General features: G+C 38.3%; 1 protein-coding gene across 2 annotated transcripts in view; it reads left to right on the forward strand.

The window, feature by feature from the left end:
* The window catches only part of LOC104638754 (dynein axonemal assembly factor 11), a 58791-nt gene extending 45446 nt beyond the window's left edge, over positions 1 to 13345 (forward strand). The window contains exon 16 of one of the 2 annotated variants that reach the window (XM_075743310.1): positions 11447 to 13342. In XM_075743310.1, the coding sequence (XP_075599425.1) occupies positions 11447 to 11633 (187 nt within the window). In that variant the 3' untranslated portion in view covers positions 11634 to 13342. Of the gene's footprint in view, positions 1 to 11446 lie in introns of both variants that reach the window. The other variant, XM_075743309.1, reaches the window with a different exon arrangement.
* Positions 13346 to 14177: the final 832 nt, after the last annotated feature.

A 14177-nucleotide genomic window follows, 5' to 3' on the forward strand; every position in this document is an offset into this window, starting at 1 on the left:
CCAGAATATATGCTTTTTATTATGTTATTGTCAAAAGTACAAAAATATTGATTTGTATAGAGTAAAACTATGTTTAAAAGCTTTAGACTAATGGCCTGACTGGTGCTGTTTATAAAGTGATCTGCTCCAATAGCAGAGCCAAAAAAGCACTTATTTCTGCCAATCATCAGTTTTGTTCCATCAGTTCATTCAGATTATGAAACTAGTATGTATTAAAACTAAATGACCCACTCACTGGTATACAGGTTGAACTAGTGCAGTAACAAATAGGTTCAAAAAGCAATTCTGCAAGGTTTTATAACATAGATCCATCCTATTAAATGTGATGTAAAATCATAGAATCATAGAATGGTTTGGTTGGAAGGGACCTCAAAGATCATCTAGTTCCAACCCCCCTGCCATGGGCAGGGACACCCTCCACTAGACCACATTGCCCAAAGTCCCATCCAACCTGGTCTTAAACACTTCCAGGGATGGGGCATCCACAACGTCTCTGGGCAACCTGTTCCAGTGCCTCACCACCCTCACAGTAAAGAAAAACAGTAAACTCCAGCTCTTGAAATCTTGCAGTTAATGACTGCCAGAAGCAAATAAATATCAGTGATGCAGTATTTTTCATTTTTACTCTTAGCAAGTGTTACTAGCCATTGCTCTAGATAGTCACTAGGATTGATGGACACTTGGCCTAAGTACAAGTACTATGATATATCTTTTAATGTTTCCTTTTCCTCTTGCTGTCAGCAATGGTATTCACACCAAAATAAGATATAGTAACAACAAGGTTTGTTAAGCAGTTCATCTGTTTACATTTGAAGTGTTGCATTTGTTTCCTTTTTTTAATTTCATTGTGGTGGTTGATGGAAAGGCTAAGCAGTTAATTATAAACAGTGTTATGGATCATGGGTATTCTTCTTGGTCTCAATACTTCAGACACTGGCAAGAGTCAGTTGTCATTAATTCTGCTTTTTTTTTTTAAACTTTTAGTGAAGATCAGTCATGGCTTCTTTTCTTGAATGACCTTCATGATAAGCAGGCAATAGGACAACTGCAAGAATTTGCTGAGATTCCTAATGAGCCACAAGCACGGCACCCTTTCCTTAGGTAGCAGTGATTACAGCAGTGCACCGTCTTGATTACTGAGTATTTAAAATATTTTTAAAAGGTCCAAGCCAAATAGTGGATACTTACTGTGCAGAAGGAACGGTTCTTTCCCACAGAAGTACAGCTAAATGTTTAGATACGTTAAACAAAATCAGTTAAAAGAAATGTCTTTACTTTTGTTCAGGAGAAAACTAGATCTTTCTTCATTAGATAACTGACATTATCTCTCTTCCAAAGATATTCTGCCAAACAGCAAAAGAGTTGGCAACTGGTGGATTAGGAATATATATTTCCTTAGAATCCTCTGTGTGCCTTTAGTTTTGGCTACACAGTAAATGTTTAAAAGGAAGTAAAACAGGGATGTGGAATTAATGGAAGTAATAATGGGAAATAATGGAAGCAATAAGGGAAATTGAAGTAATAATGGGAAATGGTCCCCTCACCTGCTAACTGATGAACTAAAGATACTCCATGGCATAGCGAAAGTCCAAGAATTTGTGTTTGATTTCTATACAGTTTTAAGTAATTACGAATATACTTCAGATCTTGAAGGAAAAATGCAAATTTTACTGTTAAAATATTACAGGAAAATATAAAACAAAAGTAGAAGCAAGAAAAAAGTATTTTGAATTACAGTTCTTAGTAAAAATAGTAAGTTTTGACCTCTTCAGTTGAAAAGTCGCTGACTAGTCAGATGTTAAAAATTTGCTGAATAGTTGTCTCTTAGATTACAGAAGAACATTCATTACAGTGATTACACTTGACAGCTACAGATGTCTTAGCTAAATGCTGCCAGACATATAATCTGCTAAGCTATAATGTAGTGCTTTAAATCTCTTTAACTCTTATTAACTAGATTACATGATGATACTATCATTACTTCTGCCATGTAAGAGAGATTTCTTCTGTGACTGTATACAAAATTGTATTTCAAACCTTCAAAGAGACAAGTTTGTATGGGAGAAATTTGACATATTGATTTATTATACTCGAAAAGCCTATATTAATATAGTAGCTGAGTATGCCAGTCTTTACTGCAACTGGCCTCACAATTCATCAGGTATAGAAGTTGTGTTCGACACAGTTTCATAGGTGAAATTCAAGTGTAGGTAGGAACTGACTTTTCAGAAGTCATACTGGAAATTTTAAGTGTAACAGTTACATAAAGTCAATAATCCTTGTCCATATGCTCAGCTTTAGACTATTTTCCTTTTAACACATTGGAAAAGAAAACAAAATGAAATCAAACTCAAAATAACTCTAAATGTAAATATACACACAGTGCAATTCCTACAGTAAAGAAAGATACATACGAATACATGAGAGACCTTTTTTTTTTTCTTTTTTTTTCCTGTGGATCTTTATATGGAGAGGAGGGTTGAGAAATACAGACAGAGAATAGATTAATTTAAAGAGGGAAAGGAATGGAGCAGCAATTACTAGGGTACTTCACAAAGCAGAATTAAAAACAAATCAGCAAGTTCTGGTCTATACACATCTTTTATAATGAAATAACGAATGTAAAGTAGAGCTGATTTCTATTGAGTAGTTCAGGCATTGCAAATCTGACTGCTCTAAGTGTCTTTCTCCTCTTAGCTAAGTGATATTGCACTGTTTCACTAAGCCAGCAGGTGCTATAGAAAATACTCTGTAGTGCATTAGGTTAGAAATCTGACTTATGTTCTACCGGAATCAGTTCTTACTGGCAACGTGTAATTTAGAGCTCTCTTGGGGCTGGTGGGGTTTTTTTTGTGGTTTTGTTTTGTTTTGTTTTTAAAATCTGAATTATTAAGGGGAAAACAGAAAAAAAAACATATGCTGCAGTAATGTTCACCACTGTCTGCTGGTACACCCATAGATGCTTTTGAACAGGTTATCCAGTTTCAGCCAAATTTCACTAGTTGGAAGAGACATTAAATATATAAAAATGCCTGTAAGTTATATTGAACTGTAGGACAAAAAACTTGGATGTTTTTAAACACTATGTTTGATTTTAATTCCAACTTTTTTCTAGCAAACATGTCATCATAAGACTCATTAACAGAACTTCTTTTATGGTTTACATTTTCACAGTGATGAACAAGCATTAATTTTAATTTTGGAGAACTTTTTATTTTAATTGAGCTTTTTCCCATTTATTAACAAGCAAATTAAAAAGATTGATTACAGTTGTCTCACTCAAGATGTAAGAGTGTTGCTGAACATGAGACAAACTGCAAAGTTCTGATTTACCAGATGACCCTGATTTAGCTTGATTCAGAAGATGCAAAGAACAAATTTGTGGGAGAAATTTTTAGATAAAGGGTAAGAATGTTTCTTTGGGAGTTAGAAGTCCTAATATGGATCCTTGAAAGAATCCTTGTGAAGTGTGGGAATGCTCCCTTCCTTTCCACAGACTTAATGGCTGAGGATCTCTCCCAGTCTTACATTTCTACAGTTTACACACAGAGGGATAGAGGTGTGACAAGTTGGAAAGAAGAGAATTTCATGTTGCAAAGAGAAATACAGTAGAACAAAATGTATAATTTCCTCAAGACCAGGAATGTGAGGTAAAATCAGGTCAGAAACTGAATGGAGCTGTAGACAAACTAACCTGAAAGAATTGCAGGAGGATTTATGTGACCTTTCAAAACCCAAATTCACCTTCACTTTTGTGCCAAAACCAAGCACAAATATTTTAACTTGAAGAAAGCTAAGTGCATCTGAAGCGTGGCCTGCATGAAAGATGAATTTTGTGGAAAGATCACAAGTGGTAAATCAATTATCAATTCTATTGAGATGTCATGTTTGCCTTCTATAAATACCTGGGAGTAGATTACAAATCTTGAGAGTTGAATAGATTTGCAAAAATAATATTTAAATAATATTTTCAGGCTACATAGTTTGTTAGCTGTCATGAAGACATTGAGAATTTTTACAATGCACGTTACATTGTCTGGGAAAGGAGGAACCATAGGAGTTGTAATTCAATTGACTTCTTAAACAGAAATTGGAGTCAGGTGTGACTAAGCAACATATTAAAAAGGCTCTTTACTCAAGTTACTCTTAAAGACTAGATTTATTTTCATTCTCATGGAGGCCTGGAGCTAATCAAAGTAGAGGTTATACATCTCTATCATTTGACTAATGAGAAGGTGGAGTGCCTAAGAAGTGATTTGAAAATTAATTTGCACACACAGGCATCTGGTAATCCATAACTGTAATAAGGGCGAGGAGACTTCAGAAATGTGCCATTCTGGAGAACAGCATTATCAAGAATACTGTTCAGTTAACTCTTGATCACTACAATCTAAAGTCATCTCCAGTTGTCTATATGTGACAAGGACAAAAGACTGAGGGCAGAGATGTACTTTAAAGCGTCTTTGTAACATTCCGTAACTTTATAAACAAAGTCTTAACACCTTGTTAAGATAAAGTGTTTTTCTGGCTTAATCAAGGAGTGAAAATAAGATGGTATTATAGCCAGATGTAGAAATCCAGGATCAATTTGCTTATTGCAAGTGTTGGAGCATATTTCTTGCTAACAGAAAAGGTCAGTTTCGGATTTGGTATCTTGAAGTGATTGTACAAAAGAAGCTAAGGGATGGAACAGTGAAGTTGAAAATGTCACAGTGACTATGATTTTCTGTCTTTTAGAAACTTGGATGCTAGTATTATCTATGTTCTTAGTCTGATGAAACCTATTTGTGAGATGTATTTGTCTTTTAGAATAGAATGACCTAGATATCATCAGCCTTATTTATCAGAACTTTTTACCAGTGATTTGTTAGTTCTTCTTGACTGTAGTTTAGTCCTTGAAAAATGAATTTGATTCTACCAGCCATTGTGTATCCATATCTTCCCAATAATCCACTGATTCTGAAGACTCCAGTTATAGCTTCATTTCAGATTACACCTATGTAGAGAGATTTGAAAGGCCTCTCATGAAATGAAAGAAGTATTAATATACCAAAGATTTATAAAACCATGATTATTTGCTTAGATTACCTAGTAGATTTTTCTAAGCCTGTATTTTCAAAAGTTGAGACGAGAGTTTGGCAAGCATCAAACATTGACAATCAGTTTTTAACAAACATTGTCCTGGTTTTGGCTGAGACAGAGTTAAATAAAGATTTGTCTTTCTTAAAGCTCTCAAATATGATATAATTCCATATACTGAAATAACTTTATTTTCTTATTTCAGAAAAGGATTTGTTTGTATTTCTCCTAAGATGATAATGACTTTTGTGGTGTTTCATTCACAATGTTAGAACAAAGCACCTCTCCAAAGCTGTTGGTTGTGACTTGTTAAAATCTTTGGGAATCCTGGTGCCAGAAAGGCAACTTTCAAACAAATGTCAAAAAATGTATTTTCTGGATCAAACGTATGAGAAATCTTTAGCAATCTAAATTTTATTGAAATTCAGAAGTTGAAACAGGGGAATGTAACTGTCAAATAATTAAAATATCAAATATGGGGATTAAGAACTGTGTGAACAAAAGTGTAATTTATCAAAAAATATCAAATTATCAGATATATGCTCTGTCACACACCAGCTTGTTCAGCAGGCTGCTATAGTTATGCAAAATGAAAGGACTTTCTTTATTGTGAAGTCCTTTAATTTTCTTTTTTTAAAAGCATTGTTGAACTATGTTGTCCTGGTTTCAGCTGGGATAGAGGTAATTTTCTTCTTAGCAGCGGGCACAGTGCTGTGTTTTGGATTTAGGATGAGAATAATATTAATAACACACCAATGTTTTAGTTCTTTCTGATCAGAGCTTACAATAAGTCAAGGACTTTGCAGCTTCTCATACTGCCGTGCCAGCAAGTAGGCTGGGGGTGCACAAGAAGCTGGGAGGGGACACAGCCAGAACAGCTGACCCCAACTGACCAAAGGGATATTCCATACCATATGATGTCATGCTGAAAAAAAGACAACTGGGGACAAGTTGGTGGGAGGGGACAGGAACCACTGCTCAGGGACTGGCTGGGCATCGGTCAGCAGGCGGTAAGCAATTGCATTGTGCATCACTGTGGCGGGTTGACCCTGGCTGGGGGCCAGGTGCCCACCAGAGCCACTCTGTCACTGTCCATCCTTCACTAGACAGGGGAGAAAAAGTATAACAAAAAGCTTATGGGTTGAGATAAGGACAGGGAATTAATTGTCACTAATTATCGTCACGAGCAAAATAGACTGAACTTAGAGAGGGAATTCATCTAATTTATTACCAAGCAAAACAGAGTAGAGGAATGAGGAATAAAATCAAATCTTAAAACACCTCCCCCCACCCCTCCCATCTTCCCGGGCTCAACTTCACTCCCGGCTTCAACCTCCTCCCCCCTCAGTGGCACAGGGAGACAGGGAATGGGGGTTACAGTCAGTTCATCACACATTGTCTCTGCCACTTCTTCATCCTCAGGGGGAGGACTCCTCTCATCGTTCCCCTGCTCCAGCGTGGGGTCCTTCTCACAGGAGACAGTCCTTCACGACCTTCTCCAACATGAGTCTCTCCCACGGGCTACAGTCCTTCATGAACTGCTCCAGCATGGTCTCTTCCATGGGGTGCAGACCTTCAGGAGCAAACTGCTCCAGGTGGGTCCCCCACAGGGTCACAAGTCCTGCCAGCAAACCTGCTCTGGCGTGGGCTCCTCTCTCCACGGGTCCACAGGTCCTGCCAGGAGCTTGCTCCAGCGTGGGCTTCCCACGGGCCACAGCCTCCTTCAGGTGCCTCCACCTGCTCTGGCGTGGGGTCCTCCACGGGCTGCAGGCGGAATCTCTACACCCCCTCATCCTTCCTCCATGGGCTGCAGGGGGACAGCCTGCTTCACCATGGTCTTCACCACGAGCTGCAGGGGGATCTCTGCTCTGGCACCTGGAGCACCTCCTGCCCCTCCTTCTGCACTGACCTTGGTGTCTGCAGAGTTTCTTACATCTTCTCACTCCTCTCTCTGGCTGCAAAAGCTCTCTCTAACTGTTTTTTCTCTTTCTTAAATATGTTATCACAGAGGTGCTGATTGGCTTGGCCTTGGCCAGCGGTGGGTCCGTCTTGTAGCCGGCTGGCATTGGCTCTATCAGACACAGGGGAAGCTTCTAGCAGCTTCTCACAGAAGCCACCCCTGTAGCTCCTCCCCCCCTCTGCTCCCAAAACCTTGCCACGCAAACCCAACACAATCACTTGTTTTGTATATTCTTTTATCATTACTACTATTATGTTCCCTTCCTCTTCTGTCCTATTAAACTGTTTTTATCTCGACCCATGAGTTTACTTTTCTTTTCTGATTCTCTCCCTCATCCCACTGGGAGAGGAGTGAGCAAATGGCTGTGTGTGTTTAGCTGCCTGCTGGGTTAAACCACGATATATATGGAGATAGAAATAGCCTTTCTAAGGGGAAAAAAATGCCAAGAGAAAAGAATGGATTTAATCCAGTATTATTTAGTTTGTATGGTGCTCTAATCATAGGCCATAATTCTCCCTTGAGTAGAGAACACTCAGTAGCAGGTAGCAGTGCCAAAAACTGTGAACTTTTTTTTTTTTTTTAAACCTGAAATTGAAATCATTTGCAAACATGGGGATTTCCAGACGTGCCGTAGCTGGTCCTGCAAGAAATATTATTGTTTTCATCGCTCTTGTCTAACCGTAGCTCATTGAAAAGCGTCAGCAACAAGATTATTTTTGTTCTGCTAGGTAGAATTACATGGAAAAGATGTTTAAATGACCTAAAACTATTCGTTCTTCCAAAAATTTTCAGGTGGCTAGTCTTGACATCATCAATACCCAGCCTCATTTGCATAGATGTGGTGGGTTGACCCTGTCTGGAGGCCAGGTGCCCACCAGAGCTGCTCTATCACTGCCGTCCTTAACCAGACAGGGGAGAAAACATATCACGAAATGCTAGTGGGTTGAGATAAGGACAGGGAGAGATCACTCGCTAATTATCATCATGGGCAAAACAGAATGAACTTAAGGGAAAATTCATCTAATTTATTACCAAGCAAAACAGAGTAGAGGAATGAGAAATAAAATCAAATCTTAAAATACCTCCCCTCACCCCTCCCATCTTCCCGGGCTCAACTTCACTCCCGGCTTCAACCTCCTCCCCCCTCAGCGGCACAGGAGGACGGGGAGTGGGGGTTACGGTCAGTTCATCACACGTTGTCTCTGCCACTTCTTCATCCTCAGGGGGAGGACTCCTCTCATCATTCCCCTGCTCCAATATGGGGTCCTTCTCACAGGAGACAGTCCTTCACGACCTTCTCCAACATGAGTCTCTCCCACGGGCTACAGTTCTTCACGAACTGCTCCAGCATGGGCCTCTCCCACGGGGTACAGACCTTCAGGAGCAAACTGCTTCAGTGTGGGGTCCCCCACGGGGTCACAAGTCCTGCCAGCAAACCTGCTCTGGCGTGGGCTCCTCTCTCCATGGATCCACAGGTCCTGCCAGGAGCTTGCTTCAGTGTGGGCTTCCCACAGGCCACAGCCTCCTTCAGGTGTCTCCACCTGCTCCGGCGTGGGGTCCTCCATGGGCTGCAGGTGGAATCTCTACACCCCCTCATTGTTCCTCCATGGGCTGCAGGGGGACAGCCTGCTTCACCATGGTCTTCACCACGGGCTGCAGGGGAATCTTGCTCCGGTGCCTGGAGCACCTCCTGCCCCTCCTTCTGCACTGACCTTGGTGTCTGCAGAGTTTCTTACATCTTCTCGCTCCTCTCTCTGGCTGCAAAAGTTCTCTCTCCCTAACTGTTTTTCCTTCTTAAATATGTTATCACAGAGGCGCTGATTGGCTTGGCCTTGGCCCGCAGTGGGTCCGTCTTGGAGCCGGCTGGCATTGGCTCTGTCAAACACACGGGAAGCTTCTAGCAGCTTCTCACAGAAGCCACCCCTGTAGCTCCTCCCCCCCTCTGCTCCCAAAACCTTGCCACGGAAACCCAATACAATAGATTACACAATGCAAGGAGAAGATTCTCAGCAGATGTATGTGTCGTAGCTGCACTGACTTATAACTGCATAACTGAGTCTTCATCAGCCAAATACATATCTCATGGCAGTTGAGGTAGCACTATGAAGCTTTACTAAACAAGTATAGAATATATGATCATGTGCATTTAAGTACATAAAAATCCACTTCCTTTCTGGAAAAAAATTACCTGTGCTTGATTCTCAGTCTTTCCTATTGTCTGTTGCTAATAGATACATCTAGATAATATGTGCTTATTAAATTTTGAGAATGACTGATGCGTATAATCCTTTCACAGCTTGTTGAGGTGGACTGTTACTTATGATGCTCACAGTTAATTAATTTCTGGTATATTGAAGTTTATTCTGCTACTAATAATAATAAGCTATTCAAACTCCATAGAGTTTATTGGATTTTCATGACTAGCAATTTGTACAACTTTAGAGCTGTTGGACAAATATAAAATACCACTACTAATTAAAAACCTTCAAGGAAAATCTTTTCTATCATGTGAGGGAAGTACAGGCTGAGGCTAATTAATTTTCATATTTATGCTTTTTGTTAGCTTTTTCTGAGGTGCTTCAGATTAGTGATTAGTGATTAGATTGAGACTCTGGACATGGTGTGCTCTCTTTGGAATCTCCCCAACAGCTACTGATAAAGTAATTCCAGGTCAGAGCACATTTCATAAATTACACAGGAAACAAAATTGTCTTTTACCTCTTGAGGATGAGTATTTTCTAGATGTTTGCCACAAAGTGAATCCACTTTTATTTCATCAAACTGTGTAGTATAACAAAAAATCTACCCATATAATTTGAGGAAGGGTAAAGAAATAACAGTTTTCTTGTACCTGTTTTCATTACCCATAAATTTCTCCTCTGACTATTTTTGTTTGTTTGTATCACTTTTTGGAAAAGTTCATCCAGATTATTACAGCAGGGTGCTTCTCCAGTCATTTTCTGCTCAGCAAAACAAGCAAATAATTCCCGTAGTCCAAGAAAAATCTAGTGGCATAGGGCTGAAAGAGGTGGCTAGGCTGATTACTACCTATTCTGTTAGTTACACTTTCCTCCGCATAGCATATGAGGAGAGGAGGAAACCTCTGCATTGCTCCTCCCCTGGGACAGAGATCCTACACACAGATGTGGGCTGGGATGTCTCTTCAGATCTCACAAAGCCTTGATGGAGAAGCACTGGTAGAATTTGGAAGTCCCTTGGCAAAGCGCTCTCTTTGTTTTAACAACTAAAGATGGTTTCTTTTCAGTTAAAAATCCTTTATACTTTATTTACATATTTTCATTACCTGTGTTGTCATCAAAGAAACGCATTCTTTCATCCAGTGATTTTGCTACTTTTTTGTTTGTTTTAGTTCTAATGAGCCTTTCTGATCTCCTGGGTAAAATTGTAGTTTTCTCACATCTTTGAAGAGTGATACACTGTCTTTTGTAATGCTGAGCTTGGAACTTTGACCCAAAGTAGCACTCAGTATAAAATGAAAATTAGTATAAAGATGTACAAATTTTGTTGAGATTTGCAGAAATTAGAACATCATTGTACAATTAAATTTCCATTTTGCCATTTTTTCCTGTAAACAGTTCCAAATTACTTGAAAACAGGCTGGATTTTTCCATTTAATTGCTGATCTCCTCTATTAGAAAAGAGCAGTGTCTTGAAATGCAGCAAGACAGAAACTATAAGAATATTTCAAATCTGTCATCATCATGTCATTTGGATAGGTTGCCTTAATGAGTGGACTGTATACATTTCCAAGTGTGATCTAAAAGAATCTCCTTAATAACAATAGAATCTGGAAAATCTGTTATAACTCTGACCTTTCTTATACTTTCATTTCTTTTTTTCATAGTACAAACATGGTGAGGTTTCATAATGCCAAAACATAAGAATTAGCTGATAAAAGCAAATAAATTAGTACAATTACATTTTCTCTCTAAATAAAAGTAGTTCTGCTTTGTAAAGATGAATCTGTCAAATAATAGAAATTAATAGACAGCTGCTGTGAAGGAACTGTGCTAAAAATTAACCAAAAGAAAAAAAGAATGAAAAAACAATTATACTAAAAAGACCTGTCTTACATCAAAAGCCAACCATTTGTAATGTGATACCAGCAATCACCATGTTCTGATATAAAGCAAATTATACATGTCAAAAAATTAACTTTTGATGTTTGTAGGCTAAGGATTCTTTTGTACAAAATCTTAGATTTTGTAGTACTCTTCTGTGTTCACACTGAGTTTTTTATATCAATTTTCAAGTTACAAGAACTCTTAATCTTGGTTTAATTGGACTCAGTAACAACTCTCACACTGAAGTCAACAGGTTTATAAACAGACACCCAAAATAGTTCTGTTATATTTGACACTGAAATTTGTTTTCCTCTTGTTTCAGAAGTGGACAAGTTGAGAAATTAGAAGTGGATCCTTGTAAATATTCATTCCCTGATGTGACAAAGATAGTCCAAGAAAAGGAACGAAGTGGACAGGGACCTATTAGGCTACAACCAGAGAAGATTACAGAGACTAAGAAGAGTTATGTTGATTTTGAAAATAATGAAGATGTTCCTCCCTTAATTTGAAACATTCTTAAATAGTCCCTCTATATGTGGCATGCATGCTTGAGTTGTTTTCATGATCCTCTGTGTAAAGTAAGTTTAATATAGCTGAAGTTGGAAATATTAGTACATTTCTTATGAAAAACTTTGTTATATCTGTGTTTTCTGTGGCATTTTCTGTCAGTATGTTGCTATATAAACTCTTTTTTTCTAGATTGTTTACTAAGTCGCAAATCAGAATGGGAACTATATAAATCAGACATTGTAATTTCTTCAAAGAATTTACTGTCTGGCTTGAAAGATGACATATTACTGTAGAAAAGGAGAGAAGGGAGGAAGAAAGCACTTGTAACAGGATTTATGATTACTTTGACTAAACTGAAGATATCAAAAATCTCTATATATTCCTTCCTGTTTTCCTTTTCATGAAGGACAAGAGTAAAAGAAAACATTGTGTTCTGGGAGTGAGAACCATACGTCAGTGAATTTTCCAGCATAATGCAGAGCTCCTGGATTCTGGAGCTGGTGTAACAATGCCAGTTCTTGAAGATTTTGGGAGAGAATAATGCTGAACACAGTATCTCAGATGTGATGCCATTGGGAAGCGGGGAGAAATCAGCCAGATGACACTTCTTCCTCTTCATGCAGCTGCTCTAAACTGTTCCATCTTTTTTAGGATTCCCCAAAAATATCAAGGCTAATTTTTAGCTGTTGGATGAAATAAGGTTAAGCAGCTGTAATGGGATGAGCTGCTCCTTCCCTACCTTCCAGCCCTTTTTTTAGCAACCAGAGACTCCATTATCCTATTTTTTCACCTCATCTTCTGGATTGCCCCATGAGTGAAACAGGCAACATCAAAGAACTGATGTATACTGGGTTACATTAGAAAATCATTGCAATTGGCAAGACCAAATTTCTTTTGTTTTTCTTCCCTGCTCCCCGGTTTCCTGAGAAAACAAGGCTCTTATTCTTATCTCATCTCTGCTTTTGAATGCCATTTCTGTTATTTTCACCCTATTTGATGAAAGAGTAAGGTCACAGAAACACTCAGCTCCTCTAAATTTAGTAAACCCCATCACTGAGTAGTAAAAGGGATTCTCTTGATGCAGCTGCTGTTTGGAAGAGAGAACTTGGCTGTTTACCTATTCTGGCAGTAGTCACTCAGCTAATCAAATGTTGGTAACTGAACTCTTTGTGCATGTTAGCATTCTTGCCTAGGTGGTAGTTAAAGAAAGTAGGAGTCATGATGGTAGGGCTCTAGGAACCTTGGGGAAAGCTGAGGAGAGTGTGGGACATAGGAACTATGGTTAGACCTTGAGTTGCTATGGAAGCAAAAGGCAGATATTGAGAAGACAGTGGAATTTTGCAGAGGGAGAGTCACAACAAATATTTCTGAGTTGGGTGGTTATTGAGGAATATGTAGGGGACATATGACATAAAACCATAGGAAATGAAGCCTCATTAGCTTTGTTGTCTACAAAACACTTGATGTAAGGATATATATTTGCTTGAACATTTCTTTTGGCCTTTTAGTTGGGCAATTAGCATTCAGTTCTATAGAAAAAAAAGATATCTTTGGGTTTTTACCAATTTTAAGGCCACTGTTATTTTAAAATATAAAAATATAAAAAGAAACTCCAAGCAAAAACAAGTTGAGAGACCCACATTACCTTGCTAATGAATTTGAAACTGATTCATACCAGCTTTTGCTTCTAGCCAAACGGGATAGATCAAGTAAATTCAACTCAGGAAGAATCAAAGAATATTTTGTGGTTACTTCTTGGTTTCATCCTTAAGATAGAAAATTAATAAACTGCACTTATAACTGAACCACTAAAACTCCATTAAAATATATTGTTTCAGTAGCAATCTATGTTCAGACAGTGCCCATAATATACCTCAGCACATAGCAAGTTCTTGATATATTCTTCGGAAGTGCTGTTTCCCTAATTTTGAAAAACATTATGCAAAAAACTCAGCAGCTAGTTAGAAAGAAAACATTGCTATTGAATTCTGGGATTTCTTAGCCACTCTAAAATGCTTTATAATTCTCCACAGATGTTTAATGTAAGATAAAGATAAATAGTCTATCTTAAAGCGCACTGAAGAGAAGCAGAATATATCCATCAGCTTAGGCTGATGGGTTGAACTGATGCATTTTCTTCAGTTGCAATTTTAAATAGATATAGGATAAAAAAATGAAGTTTCATACTAATGCTGCATATACTGAGAGCTGAAAAGAAAATGTATATATCACGAAGGCATACACTAAAGTTGAATTTGGGCATAATCTGATCTATTGTAGTATCATAATGGATTATTCTTTTCCCATCTTGTGCATTCACTTGATTTTTCCAATTTCAGAATAAATTATGCCATGATATAAGCCTCTCAGCCCCGAAATCTACTTAATCAGCTCTACTCTGGTAAATAGACTATAAAAACATCAACTTCTTTTGCAATATACCCCTTTTTGCTGTATATTCCTAATCATGCCAGCTAACTATGAAAGAGACGGTCTTAGGTTTTACTTCTTGATGTCACAAATAGTTCTATGCCCTTCAGGAT

The sequence above is a fragment of the Balearica regulorum genome, chromosome 2 (genome assembly GCF_011004875.1).
Source record: "Balearica regulorum gibbericeps isolate bBalReg1 chromosome 2, bBalReg1.pri, whole genome shotgun sequence".
NCBI lineage: Eukaryota > Metazoa > Chordata > Aves > Gruiformes > Gruidae > Balearica > Balearica regulorum.